This window comes from Sardina pilchardus, chromosome 2 (assembly GCF_963854185.1).
Source record: "Sardina pilchardus chromosome 2, fSarPil1.1, whole genome shotgun sequence".
NCBI lineage: Eukaryota > Metazoa > Chordata > Actinopteri > Clupeiformes > Clupeidae > Sardina > Sardina pilchardus.
Window position 1 is genome coordinate 12,342,493 of NC_084995.1, and position 24,679 is coordinate 12,367,171.

The following is a 24,679-nucleotide window of genomic DNA, read 5'->3' on the forward strand; positions in this document are numbered from 1 at the left end:
TAGATCTCTACCTGTCTGGTTCATGCTCAGAACAAACTGGAAAATGACAAAAAAAAATACAATTTCATAACACCATTTCATAATTGTGTGAATATGGTCGCAGTTGATCACATTCCATGCATGGAAATAAACACGTTTTAAATATGTAAACCAAAATTAACAATTGTAACACGTATTATGAAAATTGATGCATTATGTGCAAAGCCCATATGAGCTTTAAGCTTTACAAAAAAATACAATCTAAAATTGTATTGCTTGATGCACACGTTAGAACGCAGCTCTCGCACCCTGTGTCTTTGTGTGCGGTTTATGTCCCTTCCCGTGACCCGTACTGGCTGTATCTCGATTTGAGTCCCGCAGTGTATCAGAAGATGGCGGAAGCTCCCCCACGGCCCTGCCGGTTTTTCTGTCACAGATGCTCGGAAGAGATTAGTCCACGTCTCCCGGTAAGAAACAATATTTGACAGTGCTCTCCGGAATGCTGAAACGTCCTGAGAATAGACAGACGATTAGACGTTATGCTTTAATTCGCCCATGACAAGGTGTCGAAGGCTGCTCTCCACAGTAGCTGCCAGACTGCAAACAACGTAGTTAGCGAGCTGACCAGACTTCTTAACCAACCTATGTTACGTTGGGTTACCCCAATACTTTTGTGGTGAGAACTACCACCTGCCTCGAAATGTGAAATTGAAACATTTCTGTAAGAGGGGCATATTTTGACAGCTGGACAGGACAACAGATTACCCTTGGCAGTGATGGTTAAACGTTAGTGTTTGCCACCACCACTAGCTAACATTACGTTTGGCAGGCAGTATACTGTAGCTAGTGAGCTAACTTTGCATCCGAAAATCCCCCACTGGCAACGAATAATAGCAGCTACTTGTGATGAGATGTAGGCTAAATGCTGGCAAACTTGAGAGACAGTGTCACTCTACTACACATATCATGTCAGTTAGCTACTTGTCCGTTACGGATCATCAAGCTAACTTAACATCTGTTAGCAAGCTATGTTGTGCTTAATGTTGAAAGGGCTGTGAAGATGTTGGCTTGGTAACTGTTAGTTAGTTCCTACAACCAAAGTTATGGCTAGCATGACGGTGACCAAGGTGTGATTTAACGTATGCAAGTTAACTTAAAGGTGGATCCATGGCAAGCCGTCCATAGTCTTCACTTGCAGCATGCTCATGCTGTTAGCTGTGTGTGGCCTCACTTAGAGTAAAATTATCCTTCCAGTGATTAATTAACGCAGTAGTTAGCATCTTGAAGTAATGGCTCAAGCATCGTTCACGGAATCATCTAGACTACCTTTTCCAGTAGTATCTGAGCCAAACTTACAAATCTGCACTGCAAGACATGGGCTGTTTTTCTGATACGTTGTCACACCACCACCTCAATGACACTATTCAGTATCACAACAATGTGGGTGAGGTATGTAAACAATACTGTCAATACCGCTGTCCGTTTAAAACTCCCCGTGTGGCGGTCTCTAGGCCTCGTCATTGTTTCTAAAGGCTCTAGAATGAGCTCAGACCACACGGAACGAGCTCGTGTGGGACTCAGGTGGCAAATACTATAGGAATTTTACCGACAACACCTTGCTTTTGTCACGCATTCAGTGGGTCCTCTTATTCGTCCAGTAAGGTTAGGTGTGCACCGCGCTAGAAACCCGCTTCCTTGCTCTTGACATTTTCGGGTTCCTCTTCTCAGTGGCTTCCGTGTTGTCTGCTATGTAACATCACGGACATACAGCTCAAAGCATGGCGTCATAGTTTGACATGGAAAACCCACAAGCTTGGTATATCCCAGTAGTGTAAAATCCTATGTGTCTTTTGTCTTGCCTTAATTCAAACACATGTCCGTGTGCTTGCGAGAGAGGGTTCAGGCCTTAGCATATGGCATGGTGTTATATTCTGTAATTGAATAAATCTTGAATGTTTGAATAATACTACAATGCATTTTTTGTTATGTTCCATCTGAGTGACACATCACATTGTTGTGAATTTACTGTAGTTTCCTTTCTCTCTCTCTCTCTTTGCCTTTTTCTAGGAATACACCTGTCCACGATGTGAATCAGGTTTCATTGAGGAATTACCTGAGGAGACGAGGTAAACCCACAGGTCTCTCTGGCCTTGCTCTACATTCACAGCAGCTATAAATGGGTGGGAGGAAGTGGGATCGCTGGAATGAGGGGCACGGCACGCTTTAGTGTGTCAGGGTCCTCCCATACTGACACAGGCACACACCAGTGGATCTGGTAGTACCATAGTCTAGGTTATCGCCGCATCAGGGCCACAACTGGGCCAGACCCACCCCGCTGGGTACTGCTTGGGCCGCATTGCTCTTTCCTCTGATCGGCTCAACCCGGCTGTCTGTTCTAGATGGAGCGATGCCTGTTTGGTCAGACGGAGGCTGTTTGAATGCTCCGGGGGCTGAGAGGAGTGTGTCCCTTCAGGGGGCCGGAGGTCAGATTAGGGGAGAGTCAGGCAGAGGATTTGGCCGTCACAGGCGCCTGCCTACCGCTGCTGCTGCCAGCATCCTCATCTCATTAGGGGGTTGCTTAGCAACGGGTAGCACAGGTTGTTAGAGATACCACAGCCAAAAAGGCATTGCACTGCTTGCCTACACTGGGCTCTTTGCTTCAGAGTTGCTACTGAGGTATTCACTCTCTGTGAACCTTAATAGATATCCGCTCTCTGTGAACCTTATATTAAAAAACGAAATGTTCAGATGGTCGGACTCTTGGCTAACACAGAAAGTTCTGACCGTGCAAATTCACCTGCTAGAGCCCCAATCAAACACACACAGATTGTTTTTATATATTTTTCTGTACTGCTCTGCATTTCACATGTTGGGAATGCTTCAAACTTGCTAAACATGCTAGTGGTACGCACCCATATTTTCTGCAGATGTGGTTTGTAATGCAGCACTGAGCAGGTCTATCTGTGCTAAATATGTTAAAATATCTGGATGAATTCGGCTTTATCAGTGAAATGAGAAAAAATAACCTTTACTGAGAACTCAAAGATACTGAAGGTTCTGTCACACTGAGCCAAACCTTTCCAATTGTACGTGTGATAACTCCAAGCAGCCGAGTCTGTACATTCAAGAAAAAGGTGTTTTGATCCAACAGAATATAAAATTCAACAGAGTATTGATTTTGGCATCTGTAGGGATAAGCTGACTGAAGGACCCTTCAGGTTTATTGCAGAGCATCTCTTTCTTAAAGGGATATTCCGCCATTTTTGGAAATACGCTCATTTTCCACCTCCCCTCGAGCAAAACAATCGATATTTACCTTGTTCCCGTTCATCCAGCCATTCTCTGAGTCTGGCGATACAACTTTTAGCTTCAGCCTAGCATAGATCATTGAATCGGATTAGACCATTAGCTTCTCGCCTGCTAGCTTCATGTTTAAAAGTGACTAAGATTTCTGGTAATTTTCCCATTTAAAACGTGTCTCCTCTCAAGTTAGAAAGTGCAATAAGACCAACTGAAAATGAAACTTGGCGTTTTTCTAGGCTGATTTGACATGGAACTACACTCTCATCTGGCGTAATAATCAAGGCAACTTGCAAACGTACCATAGGCGCAGTGATATCGTACGCAGCATCTGAAAATAGTCCCCATAGACAACAAGCAGTAGTAGTGCCAGTAGTGTGCAAGTTGCCTTGATTATTACGCCAGATGAGAGTGTAGTTCCATGTCAAATCAGCCTAGAAAAACGCCAGGTTTCATTTTCAGTTGGTCTTATTGCACTTTCTAACTTGAGAGGAGACACGTTTTAAATGGGAAAATTACCAGAAATCTTAGTCACTTTTAAACATGAAGCTAGCAGGCGAGAAGCTAATGGTCTAATCCGATTCAATGATCTATGCTAGGCTGAAGCTAAAAGTTGTATCGCCAGACTCACAGAATGGCTGGATGAACGGGAACAAGGTAAATATCGATTGTTTTGCTCGAGGGGAGGTGGAAAATGAGCGTATTTCCAAAAATGGTGGAATATCCCTTTAAGAAGTGCAGTTGTTGCATCGTCTGTATATGCCCTATCGCATCTTGTTCTGACAAGAGCTCCTAAAGATAACTAATCCTCTCCCTTTGGTTCCTGTCTAGTGCTGAGAATGGTTCCTCCGCCTCCACAGCCTCTAGCAGTGAGCAGAATCGTCCCACGTTTGAGGTGAGCCCTCCCCAGACATACAGCATGTGTCCTTGGGAACTTTATTGGCACAAGCAGAATAGTCCTTTTGCTAATTCAAGGCATGAGTCTTCACTGGATGTTTTATCCATCTATAAGGGACATGATCTGTATTGTCATGCATTCAAATTTGTTGTGAATATCAGTATGGCGTGTAGTGGTTGCAGTGGTTATTATGGTATTGGTAGTAGAAGCTGTAATTTTGAATCATATTGATTGTAGTATGTAAAAGCTATTAAAGGTAGATAGTGTTGGTAATTATTGATAGCATAGCAATATCAAAAGCATTGTCAATGTTTGTTTTTGTATGAACACATATGTTGTATGTCTGTCTGGCAGAATGTGGACCAGCACTTGTTTACGTTTCCACACGGCTATGGCCAGTTTGCACTGGGCATCTTCGACGACGGCTTCAGCCTCACGCCAGGCCTGCAACCGCCGGAGGACAACCGCGATGCCGAGAACCGCCGCGAGAGGGAGATGGCGTCAAGGCAACGATACGGCGCCCGGCAACCACGCGGGCGGCACGTTCCTCGAAGACAGGGGTCACGGGGGCACGAGGGTGTGCCCACTCTAGAGGGGTAAGCAGCACGAGGATGGTGCACTATACTGTAGAGGAGTAAACTCAGCAGCACGAGGATAGTGCACTCTAGAGAGGTAATCTAAACAGTACGAGGTTACCCGCTCTAGAGGGCTACGCAGCACGAGGATAGTGCACTCTAGAGAGGTAATCTAAACAGTACGAGGTTACCCGCTCTAGAGGGCTACGCAGCACGAGGATAGTGCACTCTAGAGAGGTAATCTAAACAGTACGAGGTTACCCGCTCTAGAGGGCTACGCAGCACGAGGATAGTGCACTCTAGAGAGGTAATCTAAACAGTACGAGGTTACCCGCTCTAGAGGGCTACGCAGCACGAGGATAGTGCACTCTAGAGAGGTAAGCTCAGCAGCACGAGGATAGTGCACTCTAGAGAGGTAATCTAAACAGTACGAGGTTACCCGCTCTAGAGGGCCACGCAGCATGAGGATAGTGCACTCTAGAGAGGTAAGCTCAGCAGCACGAGGATAGTGCACTATAGAGAGGGAATCAGCACGAGGGTACTCTAGGTGCACTCCAGAGGGGTAAGGTAAGCTAGCATGCCCTTCTGCCTCTGCCAGCCAAAAATGTATAATTGGAACCAACTGTTATATAAGTAGGGGATGATGTATAGAAAGCCGGTCATTATCGTAAAATAAGTTCGGACAGGGGCGAACAGGACCCAACGCTTCAGTGGAGGGGTCTTGCTTCGTCCTGAAGGGACTTCTTTTCCAAAAATGACCGGCGTTTTATACACTATGCTGCTTATTACATGGCTACTTGCCAAGCGACAAGATAAACTCCACATGATAGGTCTTTACATTTATTTGTTGGCCTTTCATTTCGTGTCTTTTGGTGAGAAACAAATAGTTCGCATCACATACTAAGCTTAAATCAAACATTCTTTAGAACACAGCTGATCAACCGTCTGCTCTCACTTTTCAATGACGTTCCATTGCAAGAAGTGACCGGACTACTTGCGGAAGGATCTGAAATAAGAAGACAAAATCCATTTTCTGACAGCAGTCTTCTATACAGAAGTAGGAGACCTCTAAATGTTGGGAAAGTCTATTCAAGTGAATGGAGCATTCTGCAGCATTATGAAGAGCTGTGTGATAATCTCTGACACAGAATGCTACTCGTGGCTTTGTCTAACTGCTCTGAAGCTTTATACTGGCTTATCTGATAGAGATACATGCTGCATTCAGCTTTAGTCAATTAAGACGCTAAAAACATAATCAGATCAGGAAACCTCAATTGCTAATTCATCTCACAGAAAATTAACCCAGATATCTTTTTTCTTCCTGCAGAATCATACAGCAATTAGTGAATGGAATCATTGCGCCAACTGCTATGCCTAATATGGGCATGGGACCATGGTAAGTGCCCTGCTGCCCACCTTCCTTATACAAACCAGGACTGCTTACATAATAGAGATTGTAATGAGTTACAGTTTTTCTCAATTGTTTACACACAATTTCTGGTACTTGAGACACAATTCCCATAATATGTAGCTCATGCACCAACCTCCTGAACCGATTCTGCTGAACTATAAGCACAATTTTTGCTTTACACTCAAATTGCAGTTCTATAACACACTGTTTTCAAAACACTACACACAATTCTGTGCATTAGACACAATTTTCATGAAGAAAATCTCTTGTTTTCACAAAGAACACACTGCCATTCAAATTGTAAAGCTAACTGCCCTACCATGCACACTGACTCATTAGATGGGCAAACTCCTGTCACACAGTCTTACAATTAGCAATCAGAGCTTTAGTATTACAGTATAGTAGTACAGGCAGAGGCAGAGCCAGAGGAGTGAGAGTAAGAGGAGGAGGATGGGGAGGCCAAGGACCATAATCTCTGATGAGATCCGAGCCACTAGAACATTGCAGTGCTGCGTATCAATACAGTACAGTACCGGACAGTACAATACAGCTCAATGAGCACATAGTACAGTATTGCCTGTGGGCTGTTCTGTAGGACTGTAAAAATAAAGTATGTTTCAAGTATTTGGGGAAAGTAATCCTACTTTGTATTCCTACACAGTTTACAGTATGTTACTATTTGTTTGGCAGCCGAAAGATTACCAACACAAGGGCTTCTGTCTCCTGAACAGGAAACTGAAATCATGAGCATTGTCCTAGAAAAAACGGCATAACAGTACGGGAAATACAAAGAAAAATAATAGAAAACTGTTGAGATATTTCAAAATATTGATAGGGTAAGCATATCAACTTACTGTATCAGCTTATCTACTGTTTGTAGTACTGTTTGTAGTGTAACACTGATCAAAAAAAGGCCCAAGTCATTATAATGAATGGAGAAGAAGTGTTTTCAATTCATCACAGTGTTTTACACTGAGCACATCAGTGTTCAACTGGTCCTTGTAAATGTCTTGATATATATTGGTTTGTGTGTGTCTCTTGAGAACAAAAGAGCATTTTGAGGAGAAATTACATTGTTTTGAAGGTAAAGTGTCATTTTGCAGGAGAATTGTGGAGTTTTGCCCATTGTGTGTGTTGTTTTGGATTTGTGCGTAGAGTTCTGAGAATATGAGGCATGTTTTCAGAAAATGTGTGTTAACAATCGAGAAAAACTGTAATAGAGACATGTTAACTTGTATAAACCAGGACTGCTTACATAATAGAGACTGCAATGAGTTAATAGAGACATGTTAACTTATATAAACCAGGAGGACTGCTTACATATAGAGAGTGCAATGAGTTAATAGAGACATGTTAACTTGTATAAACCAGGACTGCTTACATATAGAGAGTGCAATGAGTTAATAGAGACATGTTAACTTGTATAAACCAGGACTGCTTACATATAGAGACCGTAATTACTGTAGTTAATAGTTGTTTGTGTTAAAGAGATGAGAGCAGGCTTTCATAAGATGCTGAGTTGTGTGTGAATGTTTGGTGTTAAAGAAATGAGATGCTGAGTTGTGTGTGAATGTTTGGTGTTACAGAGATGAGATGCTGAGGTGTGTGTGAATGTTTGGTGTTAAAGAGATGAGATGCTGAGGTGTGTGTGAATGTTTGGTGTTAAAGAGATGAGATGCTGAGGTGTGTGTGAATGTTTGGTGTGTGCAGGGGCATGCTTCATTCCAACCCAATGGACTACGCGTGGGGTGCCAACGGACTAGACGCCATCATTACACAAGTGAGTCCTCAGGTGGAAGCAGCAGCAACCCAGCTGTGTGTGTGTGTGTGTGTGTGTGTGTGTGTGTGTGTGTGTGTGTGTGTGTGAGTGTGTGTGTGTGTGTGTGTGTGTGTGTGTGTGAGTCCTCAGGTGGAAGCAGCAGCAACCCAGCTGTGTGTGTGTGTGTGTGTGTGTGTGTGTGTGTGTGTGTGTGTGTGTGTGTGTGTGTGTGTGTGTGTGTGTGTGTGTGTGTGTGTGTGTGTGTGTGTGTGTGTGTGTGTGTGTGTGTGTGTGTGTGTGTGTGTGTGTGTGTGTGTGTGTGTGTGTGTGTGTGTGTGTGTGTGTAGGAGGAACACGTTTGGTGTTACAGAGATGAGATGCTGAGGTGTGTGTGAATGTTTGGTGTTAAAGAGATGAGATGCTGAGGTGTGTGTGAATGTTTGGTGTGTGCAGGGGCATGCTTCATTCCAACCCAATGGACTAAGTGAGTCCTCAGGTGGAAGCAGCAGCAACCCAGCTGTGTGTGTGTGTGTGTGTGTACCTTATTGCTGCAAGGAGCTTGTGCACATGCATGTGTGTTAGTGCATGTGATTTCTGCTTGGTGACACAGTGTCATAATCACGTGTGTACGTGCTGGCGTGTGTGTGTTATATCTTAATGATGGGCGAGTGTGTTTATGTGTGTGTGCGCGTGTGCGTGTGTGTGTGTGTGTACACATGCATGCGTGTGCACCCTTGCATCACTATGACACTGTCTCTTCTGTGTGTGTGTGTGTGTGTGTAGTTATTAAATCAGTTTGAGAACACGGGGCCTCCCCCAGCTGACAGGGAGAAGATCAAGAGCCTCCCCACCATCCAGATCACACAGGAACACGTGGGTGAGTACACACATGCACACACACACACACACACACACACACACACACACACACACACACACACACACACACACACACACACACACACACACACACACACACACGCACATGTACTTCCACAGATAATTCAAATAGCTTTATTGGCGGTGTGACAGTTATTGTACCATGTAGGGATGGGCATAATTAATCGACGATCGAGGATTGATCATTAAGAATTTCGTCGATAACATACATTTGTAATCGATTAAACTATTGTAGGTTGCGTTGCGTAGTGTGAGTCTTGAAACAATTAAATTAATTTAACTGCCCCGCAACAATTAAACATTTTACAAGCCGGGGGAAGTGTTTGACGCCATTCTCAGTTACCTGCGAGTTTCCGTTTTGATTTTTGAAGTAGGCTAATCATGAAGAGGTCACGGTGAAGTTTGGCGTAGGACCATTTAAATTTTTAAAGTGACTTAGTTTGCTGCAAACACTACAATGACGTGTATGGTTATGGTTATGCTAGCAGACGCCTTTATCCAAACACGGCCATAACTCAAACTATAGCCTATGTATGACTTGACTAAATATAGCGGTGCATCCTGTAATGTTATTTACCAAACTGGTAATGAATCTCACTACGAAGAAAAGAAGCAGCTGTTCGTGAGATTCTACCAGTCTGGTGATAGTAGGCTATGTCGTGACGGAATGTGATATGCTGGTCTCAATAAATGTAGGATAAGGGCAGCATATCATCTCAATGAACTTAGGCTACATCCATTGTGTCATTTTCTCAGCTCGTTGAGCATCGCATGTCCTCCATGCTAAATTCGAGTTGATGCTAGGTTGAAACTGAGCGCAATCAAACGGAAACTCGCATTTAACTGAGAATGGCGTCAAATATTGCCCCTGCCTGGTAAAATGTTTCATTGTTGCCACACAGTGAAATTGATTTCATTGCTTCAAGACTCACACTACGCAACAAACACGTTGTGGTTTTGTATTTTCATTGCATTTTAAATTTAATAAATAATTCATTTTAATATGAACATATTAATGATTAATCGATAGTTGATCGTTAATTCTCCCGACGATCGACTAAGAAAATTTAACCGAATGCCCATCCCTAGTACCATGTTGCTAAAGCATAGTGTCATTAACATAACATAAACTAAAACAAAAGAACACCAACAAGCTCTCTCTGTGCCCGTGCCAGGTGCTGGGCTGGAGTGTCCGGTATGTAAAGAGGACTACAGTGAAGGAGAGAACGTCAGGCAGCTCCCCTGCAATCACCTCTTCCACAACGACTGCATAGTACCCTGGCTTGAACAGGTAAGGACACGGCTACACTGCAGAGGTGTGTGTGTCATGTAGAGTTTGTGTCGCCTGAATGTAAATTTGACTTGGGTCTAGGTCTAGGACTAGGTAAAGAGAGACAGAAAGTGCAGCCTTAGGCCGTGTTCAGACTATGTGGGTTTTTTTGCGGCTGCTGGCATCCATTTTTCAAAAAGGTCCTTGGCTTCTTTTGAAACGCCACTGCAGGCGTCTTTTCCTGTAGTTCAGAGTTGTTTTAAAGTTGAGAAAAACTCCCTGCGTCCTGCTGTTTTTTGACATCACAAGCGGATAATCGAAAAAGACGCTAGGCTGCTTTTTGGAACAAAAAAAAGCGAAACGTGGTGTGCAGAACTCTTGTCTGAAAAAGAGGCCAAGTCTGAATGTACCCTTAGAGATGAAGGCTCAGACAGGCAGAGATGGATGGGCATCAGGGCTGTGCTTGTGACATCGCCATATGCGCAACAAAATTTCTTTATTAAAGCATTAGGACTGTGCAAAAATGTCTACAATAGACAATGTCTATTTCTAGACATAGAAATAGACAATGCCTATTTTTTACATTTTCGGTGAAAAGTATTGCAATATTTTGCAATATGTATTGTATCTCAATATATCATGATATATTCTATCGTGACCCATGTGTTGTGATGCATATTGTATTGTGAGGTCCTAGCCAATACACAGCCCTAATGATGATGCAGGAGAGGAGAGGAGAGGAGGAGGGGGGGCGGTGGAAGAAAGGAAGAGAAGAATGGAATGCAGGAGATAAAAAAGAGAGGGATGGTGGGGTGAGCCTGCTGATGTAGAGAGAGGAGTAGAGGAGTGAGCCTGCTGATGTAGAGCGAGGAAAGGTGCAGACATGACAGGATGCCAGCACAGGTGTAGAGACCTGCATGGCTGAGTCTGTCTGTCTGTCTGTCTGTCTGTGGTGGCAATGGCAGCTGGTGTTTGTCTCTTCTCCCCCCATCTCTCTCCCTCTCACTTCTCTCTCTTTTCTGCTTTTCCTTTCTTCTTCTCTTTTCCTCTCCTATCTTACCCTCTCTCTCTCCTCTCCCCCCTCTTCTCTCTCCTCCTGGGAGACCCATGCTGGCTGTGTGGGCAGATGGCATCTTTTGCTCGCTCGCTCTCTCTCTCTCTCTCTCTCTCTCTCTCTCTCTCTCTCTCTCTCTCTCTCTCTCTCTCACACTCTCTGCTGTTTGTTCTCCACAGGGCATGGATGAGCTGCTGTGTGTGATGTTATGGAAATAAGATGTGTAAATTGTGTGTTTTTCATCTGAATTATACTGATGTTTATCTGTCTGACCCTGTTTCTTCCCCCCGTCTCTCTCCCTCTCTCTCTCTCTCTCTCTCTCTCTCTCGCTCTCTCTCTCGCTCTCTCTTCTCTCTCTCCCCCTCTCTCAGCATGACACGTGTCCAGTCTGCAGGAAGAGTCTGAGTGGTCAGAACACAGCCACGGATCCTCCCGGGTTATCTGGAATGAACTTCACCCCTTCATCCTCCTCCTCTTCTTCCTCCAGCTCCCCCAGCAATGAGAACGCCACAAACAACTCCTAAAACAGGACAGACAGACACACACATGCACACACACACACACACACGCACACACACACGCACACACACACACACACACACACACACACACACACACACACACACACACACACACACACACACACACCACAGCACGGCATTAATGCAAACACACACACACACCAGCCCTGGTTATCAGGTTCTGGAGGCCAATGATGCTCCACCCCCCCACCTTCAGCCCTCTGGAGGAACATGGAGGAAAACAAACTGTCAACTCCTCAAACGACTCTTCATTTTACTCCCTAAATACACCCCCCCCCCCCCCCATTTTCCTACCCTTTCCTACTCCCCCTTCCCCCTCCCTCCCATCCTTCCTTATACCCTCTTCCCCCTCCCTCACTTCCTTCTTTATTTCCTCTTTTTCTCCTTCGCCCCCCTATGGCCGCCATCTTTTCTTTCTCAAACCACAGAGAATGTGAAGCTGAATGCAGTAACTGCACCTCAACCCAACCCAACCCATCTCCCCACACATCCCCTCCAGAACTGCAGGGGGCGCTGTGGCCGGGGAGCGATGCCAAGGGAACCACACAACATGACACAACACAAAACGGACTGTGCTCTGAGGAGCACTGGGGCTCAAATCATTACCGGAGACAAACTTAAGTGTTTTTAGGGGGTTCTGTTTGTGGGGATGGGAGGGAGGATGTGAGAGGAGATGTGAGCATACATAGAATCATATTTATTTAAGAAACAAAAAACTAAATAAATAAACAGGTTTTCTGAAGAGCTGTTGGACTCAAGAATATATCTCTAAAGTGGAGCTCGCACACCGAGCAGATTCAGTTTTTTTGTTTGTTTTGTTTTGTATTATCTCTTCAGTATTTATTTGCACAAGACGGACAGCGACAAGAAGAACAAGGTGTTAATGAAAGCAAAGGAAACTGCTAAAGAGATGTGCGTCTCACAGATCACTTTGTCATAAACCTCGTCATTCTCTGATTGGTTGAGGCTGTATGGATTCAAACCATTTCCTCTCTCTGATTGGATAAAGCTGCCTGGACTCCAGCCATCTCCTGGGTGATTGGGCAAGGCCATATTCCTGTGTCACGCTGCCAGGCAGATCTGATCCAGTTAAGCACTGGTTCTGGTTCAGTTGTGACCACGCTCTCTGGGTTTGCCTATTTCACACAATCAGCCAATCATCAGAGTGGAATGAGCTCCTTTGCCATAGTCTTAACCCTGCCCCTCCTTCCCCCAGGAAGAGACTGATTGGCCGACTGGACGTTTGGCTCTACACCAGCCAGTCACCACCCTCGATCTTCAGCCCCCCCTCTCTTCCCACAGGACGCTGAAGGGGGGGGGGGGGGGGGGTGTCTATGGGTGCCTCTCATTCGTGTTTTACACATCCTCCCTTCCTTCCTCTGTCCTCGTCCTCACTGATCTACATAAAGAATGATGGGGAGGCAACAATGGGATAGTCTATCCAGTGTTAGTTTTCGATCAGTGGGAACGAGCCTGGAGGACCGAGGATCGAGGAGATGTTGAGAGGCACCCGATGTCTCTCCTGCAGCCAGCATAGGGGTATATTCCAAGTGATTTGGTGACCAGCTCGGTCACTGGTAAGTGGTAAACCTTTTCCTTAGAAGAGGCCTATGGCTTCCTTATCCTAGCAATAACTAAGCCCATAGGACTCCTCTGTTAGGAAGGTTTACTAGTTATCCCGAGTTAACTTATCGGGGTTAGTCAGTCACTAAACCATGTGCTTGGCGTGATGTCCAGTTTGTTCCAGGGTGGAGGGCTACCGGGCTTAATCCCTCATTCGCTCATGCACATCCAGTGATTTTGTGTTCTCTCATCTCCTTTTTTCTTTTTTTTTTTTTTTTTAACTTATTCAAAGTTAGTGATTGTTTTGTAAATCATAATAAAGTCAATTAAGAATGTATGGGAGATTCTGAGAGTCTGTGTGTGTGTACATTTACTCTACTGTGCAAAAAGATAACTGAAGTTTCTGATGAGAATTGGAAGCGTAAGTATTGAAAGTGGAATTGTGTAAGTTCCCTTCAGGTGTGGACATGTTAGTGATCCAAAGTGCAGTGGTCTGCTGCATGTCTGACTGCTAGATATCCATGCAGTCATTTCTTTCCATGCCTGATCTGAATAACAATGATGCAGTGCAGAATGAACTGATGTATTGGTATCCTCCTGCATCTGCAGGTAGATAGAGTTCAGAAAGAAAGGGTCCCCACGGTCAAGGAAAACCTGGTAAAGTCAGGCAGTTGTGCAGTACCATGTTCCTGGCTTGGAGAAATCATCAAATGCAGTAAGTTCATTCAAATGTTTACATATTACGGGCATAGGCAGGAGATGCCATCAAATTTGGCTGTTTCCTTTGCCTACCTCCAGTAGTAAAGCAGTGTGGTAGGTGGAGGTGAAAACACTAAGTAATAAGCCCCATCGTGTGGCATGAATTATTTTGTATACTCGTATTAGGTCCCAAAAAACATTGACCTTTCCCCCAAGGTCGTTGCGAAGTTATTGAAAGTTTCTGCATGTCTATGGTGGTAAGTGATTTTCCACCTGGCCCACTCCCAGTGAGCCCACCTCACGATAGTGTGGGGGTAACCACGGGTCAATTTGTACAGTTAGTGTGAGGAGTATCCACGGGCCATCTCAAACAGGTTTAGACATTTGATGTGACCCCAACCTTGAGGGCCTCAGTATTCTGTGTGAGGACTTGCAGGGGTTTTCAGGAGCTTACTTGATTTATGAACTCTCATCGTAATAGGTTCCATAACCATCTATTTTCTGTGTGCTGCAGCTATGAGAATGGCTTAGACACATTGAGGGATGTGTGAGACCTTTTGAACTTGTTACAACAAGCAAGCTGCAACCTCACTCTGTCTTCAGTGTGCAACCAGGAAATGAAGGATGAATCATGCAGACATAATCTCATAGCTAATCAGAAGACATTCAAGGGTATATCAGGGATATGCTTTTGCCATCATGCAGCCTTACCTTACTTCGTCATTTGTGTGTGTGTGTGTGTGTGTGTATGATTTGCAAGTAGCTGTTATCACCACTACACTATTGATACAATATTCTTTCTTCTCAATGTCCTTAGTGGGTCATAGACGGCATAATACTTACACAACACACATCATGTGGATCTGAACGTTTTCCTCCACGCCTCAGGGATGTCCTTGTCAGCCTGTGAGCATTGAGGCAGGCAGGCAGACAGACAGGCAGACGTTGACCTAAGCATGTGTCAGCTGCGATAGCAGCAACAGCATCTGATAAAGCTGGTCAGCTTTACTGGAACAAGACCACAGGCCTGGACAGAACCAGCATGGTCAGGGTGGGTTATGTCATGTGGAATTCACCTGGACACAACACTGTATTCTCAAATCCCAAAGGAATTACTATGACATTTTGTTACGTCTTTGTGTTATTTAGTTGCCAACATCAGCCAAATGTATCAGCACTCAAATCTCAACACACAAAACAGTTACTGTGTCCATGTCTTAATGTTTTACTTTCATCACTCTGTAAACATGTCAATTAACAGCTGAGTCCCGTGCCTTTTTTAGGTGTTTATTTACTATATAAAGGGCTTTTTGGGCAGCATTTATGACTACAAACAACATAAATCAAATCAAATTCACTCACTTCACCTCTGTGTACAGACACTGCAAGGAAATGCATGTCTTAAATATTGCATCTTTTGCACCTAAATTAATTTTGTGATTGGTTGGAATAATGTGTCTCTGTCTGAAACGTTCCCACTGACACATTCCCAGCACACTCAGTGAGGAGCCATTTGCTGAATTTCACAAAATGTGGACTGGATAAGAATTAGTAACTGGACCTGAATTAGGAACTGGACCTCTATTGACTCTGAGGGTGTTTTATGGTGGGTACTGGGATGGGCAGTATTTATGACGTATCTAAAATACATATTTCAAATACAAAGTATTTTATCATTTGTATTTTATTGGGCTGAAGAAAATGGCTGTGTATTGCGCACTTTATTCTATAAGTGTGTGTATATTTGTGTAGGTTAAGATTAAGAATACTGCCAAATATTTTTGGTAAAACCAATACTTTTGGTGATGTGATGATCATAAAAGATGCAAAACATTGAACATAGCCTCTTACTTGCTCACTTATACGTTGGCCTGTTTTTGGCATAGCTTTGGAACAACTTTGACTGTGATGATGTGTACAGTATGTTTCCTCCAAAGCTACACAAGGCACCCATCTGAGCAGTGCTACTGGACAACGTTCCTGAAAATGGTTGCTCAAGCACATTCCCTGCATTATTTCTTTTTTTTTTAATTAGTATTATCTTATATTTTGAGCCTTTTTATGCCTTTAATGATAGTGACAGTGGATAGTGACAAGAAGCAAATGGGAGAGAGAGCAGGGGTGGGATCCTGAAAGGACTAAAAAGGTGTGAATTGAACCTGGGTCACCGGCGTACAGTGCAGGTGCCCCAGCCAGTTGCGCCACAGCTGGGGCTAGCACATGCCATTTGCCATTTGACGTTTTTCTTGAGAACTTTATAGGCAAAGAAACATGATGATTCAATCGGAACACGTGGTCACCCTGCTCAAAACCTTGCCCCATGTATCACCTAAAGCAATATCAAGCATCCTGGGCATGCACTGACAATATCAGAGATCTCATTCTCCACATTATATGCCAGTGTACCATGAGTTAGAAGTTCTTAAGATAATTGAGTTGCTTTAAGCCCACATCCTGTGCCTACCTCTTCTGTGGTTCGTTTGTACCACTTGACAAGTTTAGTGGTGACTTTTTGAGTACATCTCTGGCACGGTATAGTCTATGATATGCACGCCTCTCCTTACAGTCAAACCCACAGCTCTCCTTGTCCATCTTCAGACAGAGAGATGTTGGACATGTTGAAGCAGATGTTTCCCTGCTAAGGGACCTGAAATAGGGGCGATGATAGAGTGGGCTGGGCTAGCATGTAACCTGAACAGCTCTGGGTTCAACACCCTTGAGCAAGGCACTTAATCCTGAATCGCTCTGGGGAGTCTGGCCCTGGTAGTAATTGACTTACATGTGAGTTGCTTTGGAAGAAAGCAACAGCCTAATGATTAAGCGTTTGCATTTGTCTTACTGTAAGTGTGTCATCTTTTTTAAGGCTGTTGTGTTTCGTTACTGTAGCCTGGAATCACTGACTCTTCAGATGCACTGTTTTTTGCATCTCTAGGTGTGCTATTTTAGGGACTCACCTCCTTCACTGGAATCCTCTTTGATCTCCCCCATGGTACAGCCAGGTGTGTGGCCAGCGAGCGAGTGGGGCAGCGTCAGACCTGGGGCATGAGAGGAGGTGGAGAAGAGAAAGAGAGGGGAGGAGGAATGGGGGAAGAGAGGAAGAAGAGGAGAGAGAGAGGGGAGGAGGAGGAAGAGAAGAGAGGAGGAGGAGAAAGAGAAGAGAGAGAAGAGGAGGAGAGAGATAGGAGGAGGAAGAGAGAGGAGGAGGAGGAGAGAGATGAGGAGGAGAGAGGAAGAAGAGGAGAGAGGGGAGGAGGAGGAAGAGAGGAGGAGGAGGAAGAGAAGAGAGTGGAGGATAGAGGAGGAGAAGAGAGAAGGGAGATGAGAGGATAGAGGAGGAGAAAAGAGTGAGAGAGAGGAGGAGGTGGTGAGAAAGGGAGAGAGAGGAGGAGGAGAGAGAGGCGAGGATGAAGGGAAGAGAGAGGATGAGAGAGATGAGGACAGAGAGAGAAGGAGAGACAATAGGAGAGAGGATGGTCCATGGACTGGCTCTGAGCCAATCAGCAGACAGACAGACAGCAAGATCCAGCTGGAACTCGGAACCTTTAATGCAAATGAGGCAGAGAGCATCATCATCATCATCATCAAACTTCTGTGTGTCATACCAGGAAGTGACAGCAGCCGGCAAACAGCAGCAGAGCAACCGCTACTGCAGAGAGAGAGAGAGAGAGAGAGAGAGAGAGAATGGGAGCATGTGAAAAAGAGTGAGAGTTAGAGGGTTAGAGGGAGAGAGAGAGAGAGAGAGAGAGAGAGAGAGAGATAGAAAGAGAGAGAGGCTGGATCTGGGACTGTGCTGTCAAGGTTTTTTTGTGACTCTCTGCTCCAGCCTGCTCAGCTGAAGGTGCACCCGCCAGAGAGGGACAGAGACAGACGAGAGGAGAGGAGAGGAGCGAGAGGAGGAGAGGAGAAGAGGAGGAGGAAATGCCGTCTCCTCTCGTCCTCTTCTCCGACCGACTGTCCACCTCTCCGGCGAGAGAGAGAGACGTCAGTGGATCATCTCAGAGGCTTCAGCAACCTTCCACTGTCATTGGCACGGGCTGCCTACTTCTGCAGGTAGGCTACTGGCCCCTCCAGCTCTACTTCCGCAGGTAGGCTACCGGCCCCCGGCCCTTCAGTCCTGGAGCCCACTGCTGGGGCCATCCGACCCCACGCACACACAGGTGCTTCATGGAGGAGGGGTTGGGGGGTGCTGGAAGTGCTTGTGGGGGACTGCTTGTGCTTGTGGGAGTGTTTGTGGATCTCCTCATTATGCTCATTCAATAACTCAGTTTCATTCATCTTGTCATGGACAGTAAGGGAGTGTGAGCTATGTAAAATGTGTGATTCATAAGAAAGAAAGAGAAACTAAAATAGTATTTTCATGTCCCCACGGCACAAGTTAGATGGCTTTGACCAGAATCACAGCTGAAGGGTTCTTTCCTCCCTTCTTCATATACAGCACCAGTAACTTATTCACTTCTCTGTCTAAAGCCTTGTTTGCTGAGGAATGTCCCATTGTGTCGTTGCTAGTCTTTGGCAGTGAGTTAGCATAGCATAACAAATGACTTAAATGTCCTTAGTCATCAGCCTCATTTTAATCCGTCACTTTTAGTAGGCCTACACAGGTTATCCATACCAACAAACAAATACACCATTCACCCTTACATGACATCCTGCACAGCTGTGTTTGTGACTTTGATGATTAAGTAGGAGGACTTAGTGAATTTGGAATATTAGAGTGAGCAGCATCAAGTGAATGTAACTAGCATGAAATACAGCCATATAAGTTCCTGCGACGAAACCGTGTCATCCCAAACGGATGCTATTCAACAGGTCTTAAATGTTGCTTGACCTCCCAGTTTGCAAGACTCTAGCTCTGTATGGGGCTGGCGTTTTAAACGCTAGATGGCGCTGCTTCCGCGTGCGATGTGACTGACATCACTGAGGAGAAATTGTCATTGAAAACACCCTCTATGAAAATGACATCATTGTACCTGCTACAATAACTGCGTATCAGTGCGACTAGTTCCTCTGTGCTAACACGGGTCTTTTGACACAACCTAGCGCATTAGAAAATGCATAACCCCAATTCCTTTAGAGTTGCGCTTTATGCAATAATGGCACCGGCGCTGCATGCTCTCGCAGATTAGGCTACCTTACCAGAGGTCATCCGGTGCAGAGCGAGGTGTTTTCATAATGTAGGTTAATTGCGATTGCGCTTAACGGCTTGCAAAGTGCCGGCAGTAATTGCAGCAATTGTTGTGCATTGTAGGAACAGAAAGCTGGAGATCGTAGTTTACAAAGAAGTCACGTATCTCTCTCTCTCTCCCTCTCTCTCTGTGTCTCTACCTCTCTTTCTCTCCCTCCCTCCCTCTCACTCCTTCTCTGGTTTTCCTCCCTTCTCCCTGATTGGTTTCCTGCAAAGATAATTGGAGGCAAAATTTGATATGCCCAATATCATGGACAGCAATGACATTTCGCCAGTGTCCGATATCCCCATGAGAAAGAGAGGGGGCAGTGGCGGTGGATGCTCCCGGCTCGGAGCACCGGGCGTCTCTGGCAACAACTGCACAAGTAGCGGCAGTAGTAGCAAGAGTTGCGTGGAGTCCAAGGCGGAGGACAAGGGGGGTCAAGCCGCCCAGAGACTGAAGTTTGTCGCAGCAAACCACGCCAGCATGGACGAGGCGGACGACGGAGAAGAAGAGTCCAAGTTTCAGCACCCGCGACTGCGCCGAGCCGGTGGTAGCAGCGGCGGCGGTGGTGGTGGGGGTGGTGGAGGAGGTGGAGGAGGAGGCAGCATCCGGATGAAAAACTTTACGCCAGGAGGGGGAGCCGCGTCTACGGCGCGTAAGAGGTCCAGCATCAACGAGCTGCCTTGTGCGCAGGGGGAGCAAGCAGCCACTTCCTCCGACGCCGCCGTAGCGACCAAACCGTCTGCAGCTCCGACGACGCGCCAGGCGGGACATGCTGCCCCGCGAAACGAGCCCGTCAGAAGCGGGGACGGGCGAGCGAACACGACCGTAGTAGCGGTCACGGTAGAGGCGACGCATGCTCCGGGTGATGGAAGCACCAGCACGGGTCTAGCCTCCAGCATGAAATGCAACAAAAACGGGGAATGCCGGAGGGACTCCGGGACTGGGAGCCTCCGTTCAATCATGTCCAAGCCGGACAAGCAACGGACGGAGGACGGCAGCAAGCCCGGCGTCTGTAACTCCAGCACCGCCAGCATGGACGGGATGACCACACCTGTCGGCTCCTTGACGCTGGGCCACGGGGGCGACACGGCCGGAGGCAACACCCCGGGCTCCGGTGGGGTGCCCGAGAAAAAGGACTCCAAAGTCTCCTTCTCCAATGCGCCCAGCCGGAAAGCCTCGTCGTCGGTGCACGGCGCAACACATCCCGGGGCCCAGCAGCCGCGGAATTCCGTTACCTTTCAGAAGACCGAGGACGGACCGGCGATCGTGGCGGCGGCCGCGGAGGACACGGACGCCGGGGGCAGCCAGGCGAGTTTCATGCAGCGGCAGTTCAGCAGCATGCTACAACCGGGAGTGAACAAGTTCTCCTTACGCATGTACGGGAGCCAAAAGGCGGTGGAGAGGGAACAGGAGCGGGTGAAGTCGGCGGGGAACTGGATTATTCACCCGTACAGTGACTTCAGGTAAGCCTCGAATACACTACTCTCCTGTCATAGCCTGCTCACCACCTAGAGCTCAGAGCCGAGCTCAAGGAAGTTAGTGTTTGGGTCTGAGCGTGTTCGAGCTCATCAACAAGTTTGGTGTGTTGCGCTACTGTTGTGTGTGTGTAGCCTATGTGTGTGTGTGTGCGTGTGTGTGTGTGTGTGTGTGTGTGTGTGTGTGTGTGTGTGTGTGTGTGTGACATGGTGGCTTGTGTTGAATTTTAGGGTAGGGTACCCACACCTGACCTAGCCTACCGACATGTGTGATCTGGCTAGAGCTGACTCCTCCTTTTCCATCTCCACGGCCATACAGCCCCAGTTGAGAAGTTGCCCTCTCTCGTTTTTGTTACTTTCTACTCTCATAAAAAAAAGACAACAGAGAGGCATGGGAAAGAAGGCAGCTGCATAGACAATGACAGCTCAGGAAAACATGGGAGAAGGGGCGCCTGTCAAAGAGCACATAGGTCGAAACGCCTCAGCTGCATAGAAGTGTGTTAGGTGCTTCAGTTCAGACTCAATAGTACTCAGCGCACGGACATTTATGTCGGTGTTAATGCACATGACAGCATACGTTAAGCTGTTCTGCCGAAGGTCGACTGCCCTCAGTTGCATATGATGTCCAAAATGTTATCCCCCACCTATTTGCTTCTTTCGGAGTCAGGCTACTTTGCATGGTCGACAGCCGCTCATAGCCATTCCTTCAGACTGAAGTGTATTCGTTGATGGTCGATGCGTCTTCCTCTTTCTCTCTCAGAAAAGCTAATCTGTCAAGAATATACAATCTCATACCCCTCAAAATCACCCCATCAATACAGTGTCACAGACACGTGCGATCGACGTTATTGTGTGAAGAGGCTCGTTGCATGCGCAGCCCTGTGTCGAATGGTGGAGGATGCGCTCGCGTCTGTCGGCTAAAGTCACCTTGAGCCAAGTGTGTTAAGGCTACCAGCTAAATGCTTATTTCCACGAGGGGCTCCGCTCGTTCGATCCTGAGAGCCTAAAGTCGGGCAATTCAATAGAATGTGTTCGATTTGTCTAATCGTTTTAGTCTCCTGAATATATATATAAAATGAAAATAAATAAATAATTATAAAAAATATATATAGATTTGCATGTCGCCGTCAGACAATAAGATACGGTAGACGATTAGAACTGCGACGGGTTGCGTGTTTACAGTTTACAAGTTGTGAGGCTGTGCTGGAGCTCAGCGCGGCAGGAGCTTTGGTTGCTGTTGAGAGAGCATCGCCAGCAGTTCGTCAGGTGTGGCTGGTCGGCAGGCTACCTGATTTCAGCACCACAGATGCGGACAGCGCCAACGACCTCAGTCTAGACGGCAGCCAACGCAAACTGTCCAGATTTATGGACCGCGCAGCCTACACTCTACTCCTACTGTTTTTACAACAATATAAGCCCACAATAGGCTATTGTCTCTACACGGCTGAGTTAATCAGTAGTTTGGCCACATTTAGATGTCCTCGTCACCTTAAGCTTATTGTTCAAATCTGTGCTATGTGTGTGTGTGTGAGGGAGAGTTCCATGGGCAACTAGTGTTGGTCGCTCGTAATGTTTTGCCATGCGTTCATTATATTAATTGCGTGTTCGATGAGCAGCTATTGACGTTTTGTTTTATTGTCAGCTAACCGGACAGGATGTTTTTTCCGTTACCATTTGAAGGAGCTTATTATAAAGGATGCGTCAGAGTGTTGTTAGCCCACTCGCGGGCGGACAGCACACAGTAGTTAGCCGAGGGCCACGCTCGTTAACCGCATAGTCAGCAGCATCATCATACGTAGCGCCCTACGTAAAACCCAGCAGTGTCCTTTGTCCACGTGTGTGTGTGTTTTAACCGAGCCACATTAACACGCTTAAACAGTACACCATGCGAACGACGGCGCTGCAGCTAATTGTTCGCGTGTTTGGCTGCATCTGCCGCGCGCTCCGGGAGTTCGTTGCATCAGTCACCGATAGGCTATGACTCAGCAGCAGTGCACCTCGCGCCGGAGACGTGACCTTGAGTTTCTACCTGCGGTATTCGGCGCACGGGCGCCCATTCTTTCTCCGGATGGGGCACTTTATCTCCATTTATCTAACTGCAGAGTTCCTCCAAAGAGATGTGAGAGTTGAGGCGAGGCTGGTATTATCACTGACACAGTCTTGTTTAGCATATTTTCTTCTCGGTAGGGAGGGTCATATAAGGTTTCCGGCTTGTTTTCAAATAAGGAAGACGACGAGGAATGTGTTGTGTTATGCTTATGCGCAATCAGCCCTCTGTTCAACAGTAAAACCTTTTTAGAGCGTGAATGGACACGTTCAGTCACTATATCACGTCATCCGAGATTTAGCTGACTTCACTTACAACCATTTTCTTGTTCTGGATATTTTCTCAATAAATGCATCAATAGATAAATAAACAAATACATATATTTGTCAGGCACTCAAGCAGGGTTGTGCAAGCCATAAATGTGCCTGAAAATAAACAAGATAGGCCTACACCTTGGAGGAGGCCAAGCAGGGAAGATTAAGTGCTGTCTGAGTTATAGTTCTCTCAGTGTTGTTTGGGCTGTCAGCTGTCAGTTGTGAAGGCTCAGGGCCAGACTGAAGTGGAGTGGCCCACAGCCTGATGTACAGTCTTTACCCCGGCTGAACCCACCCTGGCTCCAGCCCTGCTGCTGCTCATTCTGGAGTGCATCGGGGTCGGCCAGTGCAGGGCCATTTCAGAGCCAGTTCAGGGCCATATCAGAGCCAGTGCAGGGCCATTTCAGAGCCAGTTCGGGGTCATTTCAGAGCCAGTTCAGGGCCATATCAGAGCCAGATTAGTTCCAGTTTAGGGCCAGATCAGGGCCAGACTCCAGAGCAGTCAGGAGTTCTCAGCCTTGTTTCTGTAAGGGCTTGGATATGTGCGTCTCCCTCCATTCCTCTCTTTCTTTCTTCACTTTATTCTCTCCTATTCACACTTTCCTTCCCCTCTCTTTTCTCTCCATTCTCTCTTGCATTCCTTCCTCTTTGTCTCTCCCTCTCTTTCCCATTCTCTCTCCCTTTCACACCTCTCCCTCCCTCTCTCCCATCACTCCTCTCCCACTCTCTCTCTTTCACAAATCTCTCCATTTCTCTTCCCCATCACTCCTCTCCTACTCTCTCTCTTTCACACACATCCCCATCCCTCTCTCCCATCACCTCTCTCCATCCCTCTCCCATCTCTCTTCTCTCACTCTCTCTCTCTTTCACACATCTATTCCACTCTCTTTCTCATCACCCATTGTCTACTCCCCCCCCCTCTCTCTCTCTCTCTCATCTCTCTGTGTGTTATCCATCTCACCCCTCCCCCACCTCCCTCCCTTCCCCCATGACTCACACTATCTCCATTTTACCCCTTTTTCTCTGCCCCACTCACCCCTCTCTTTCTCTCTCTCTCTCTCTCTCTCTTGCATATTTTTCTTTTTTCCACTCATCTACTCCTGTCTTCTCTTCTCCTCTCTTCTCTTCTGTCTGTATCCCATCTTTCTTCTCTTTCTTGTCTCTTTCATCCCTCCTCTTCCTCTGTTCTTTCTTCACCCATGTGCCTCTTGTACGCTCCCATGATGCTGTGTCTCCACCACCTCTCTTCTTCCTATCCTTTCTTTCTATCTCTTTTCCACATCCTTTCTTTCTCTCTCTCCTGTGTGATCTCACTCACTCTTCCGCCCCATTCCCACATCACCCCTCTCTGGCGGGCTGCCATGCATCCTCCCGTTCTCTTTTATCACCCTGCTCTCCTACCATCCATCTTCTCCTCATCACTCCCTGCTCACTCTTTCTCTCTCTCTCCCTCCATACATATACCCTTTCTTGCTTTCTTTCCCCTCCTCTCTTTATCCCTCCTCTCTTTACCACTCCACTCATTTTCTCCTCACAACTCTATCCTCCTTTCCCCTCTTCTCCTTCTCTCTGCTGTGGTCCTCTGTGTCCCCTTCGTCTCTCATCCTCCTTTCTCCTCTGCTCCTCCTAGTTTCTCCCCTCTCAACATCTCTTCTCCTCCTGTCTCCTGTGGTCCTCTGTGTCCTCCTCCTTTCCCTCTTCTCCTCCTCTCTCATCTCCTTT

The 24,679-nt window shown here is 46.4% G+C and overlaps 2 protein-coding genes across 2 annotated transcripts in view; both read left to right on the forward strand.

Moving 5' to 3' along the window:
- The first annotated feature begins 312 nt into the window (after positions 1 to 312).
- Positions 313 to 13,567, forward strand: rnf126 (ring finger protein 126). The gene is made up of 9 exons (XM_062518873.1): positions 313 to 446; positions 2,047 to 2,105; positions 4,111 to 4,174; positions 4,532 to 4,773; positions 6,080 to 6,148; positions 7,874 to 7,943; positions 8,706 to 8,799; positions 9,998 to 10,113; positions 11,518 to 13,567. The coding sequence occupies exons 1-9, from the start codon at positions 372 to 374 to the stop codon at positions 11,668 to 11,670; spliced, it is 942 nt and encodes a 313-aa protein (XP_062374857.1). The 5' UTR covers positions 313 to 371; the 3' UTR covers positions 11,671 to 13,567.
- Positions 13,568 to 19,385: 5,818 nt separating this feature from the next.
- Positions 19,386 to 24,679, forward strand: part of LOC134098089 (potassium/sodium hyperpolarization-activated cyclic nucleotide-gated channel 2) — a 51,143-nt gene continuing 45,849 nt past the window's right edge. Inside the window, exons 1-2 of the mRNA XM_062551038.1 lie at positions 19,386 to 19,668; positions 19,750 to 20,584. Of these exons, the coding sequence (XP_062407022.1) occupies positions 19,386 to 19,668; positions 19,750 to 20,584 (1,118 nt within the window). The remainder of the gene's footprint in view (positions 19,669 to 19,749; positions 20,585 to 24,679) is intronic.